Source organism: Sphaeroforma arctica (genome assembly GCF_001186125.1).
Source record: "Sphaeroforma arctica JP610 unplaced genomic scaffold supercont1.758, whole genome shotgun sequence".
Taxonomy (NCBI): Eukaryota; class Ichthyosporea; order Ichthyophonida; genus Sphaeroforma; species Sphaeroforma arctica.
Window position 1 is genome coordinate 42,479 of NW_014039800.1, and position 1,717 is coordinate 44,195.

Here is a 1,717-nt window from a genome sequence, read left to right on the forward strand (position 1 = left end):
GTACACACACACCTATACACACACGCACATACACCTATACACGCACATCTATACACATACATCTATGCACATGCACATACATCTATACACACACATCTATGCCCACACACACATACACCTACACACACACCTACACACACACACAAGCATTTGTCAATTCTTTATCTCGCTCCCCTAACCAACCATAGAGGAACGTCTGCAACCCTTCCGCACGCTCGAACGGATCACTCTGCGGCTCAGTGCACCTAACCTGTCAGCCACATCGCCTGTCTTTGTGGAGGTGTTGCAGGACATCCACAAGGTAGGCTTCATAGTACACAGACATTACAGTGTGTATCTGTACGTTAACGCGACAACATATCTACAACGTAGGCGATATACTACCAGACATCACAGTGTAATAGAGAGATATTACATCTACAAGGTAGCCTATATACTACACAGACATTACACTGTGTAACTGTAAGTCAATACAATAGATGCATTACATCCACAATGTAGGCTATATACTACACAGACAATAAACTGTGTAACTGTAAGTCAATACAATAGATGTATTACATTCACAAGGTAAGCTATATACTACACAGACATTACACTGTGTAACTGGAAGTCAATACAATAGATGCATTACATCCACAAGGTAGGCTATATACTACACATACATTACACTGTGAAATTGTAGGTCAATACAATAGATGCATTACATCCACAAGGTAGGCCATATACTACACAGACATTACACTGTGTAACTGTAAGTCAATACAATAGATGCATTACATCCACAAGGTAGGCTATATACTACACAGACATTACACTGTGTAACTGGAAGTCAATACAATAGATGCATTACATCCACAAGGTAGGCTATATACTACACAGACATTACACTGTGAAACTATAGGTCAAAACAATAGATGCAGTACATCCACAAGGTAGGCTATATACTACACAGACATTACACTGTGAAACTGTAAGTCAATACAATAGATGCATTCCCAGTTTGGAGCCTTTTCAGGACATGCACAAGGTATGCTACACAGCTGCAACCCTTTTGTGCATAGAGGCACTCCAATAATAGCCTATTAAAGAGGTGTGCTACTACTGTCTAACTCTACCTTCACACAACCGCCACTCGGCCCACACAGTCACTGTCGTACGTCAAGGAACACCCAGACTACGTCGACTCGCGCACCTACCTACTGAAATTGCAGTATCAGCAGAACAGGGCGCTGGTGCTGGTCAAGATGCACACAGTCGATCTGCTGAAGAAGGCCACTATGGAGGTGTGTGCGTGCATGCGTGCGTGCAAGATATCGATAGTATGCTCTGTGTCTTCCCAAGGAAATCAGTAGGGTGTTAAGAGTTCAGGATTGTAGGGTTTTAAGGGTTTAGGGTTTAAGTGTTTTAGGGGTTGGTACCTGATCTGCTGAAGAGGCCACCATGGAGGTGTGTGCGTTTATGCGTGCGTGCAAGATATCGATAGTACTCTCATGCATAGTCCTATAGAAACAAGCAGGGTTTTAGAGTTTTAGGGGTTTAGGGTTCGGTACCTGGATGTATTCTTGCAGGATGTCATGTGGGATGGGTGATGCCGAGGATTTATTGGCCATCGCCATGAAGTCAATAAAACCGAGGGAACTATAACACATCTCTGATCTCTTTCTGGACTACATATTCCTATGAATATATATATATACGCATGTACGTAAATATA

The 1,717-nt window shown here is 42.5% G+C and overlaps 1 protein-coding gene across 1 annotated transcript; it reads left to right on the plus strand.

Annotated features, from left to right (window-relative positions):
* Window positions 1-1,021: 1,021 nt before the first annotated feature.
* Window positions 1,022-1,355, plus strand: SARC_08441 (hypothetical protein; the record flags this gene model as incomplete). The annotated part of the gene is made up of 2 exons (XM_014297588.1): window positions 1,022-1,030; window positions 1,149-1,355. The coding sequence occupies 2 exons, from the start codon at window positions 1,022-1,024 to the stop codon at window positions 1,353-1,355; spliced, it is 216 nt and encodes a 71-aa protein (XP_014153063.1).
* Between the last annotated feature and the right edge of the window lie 362 nt (window positions 1,356-1,717).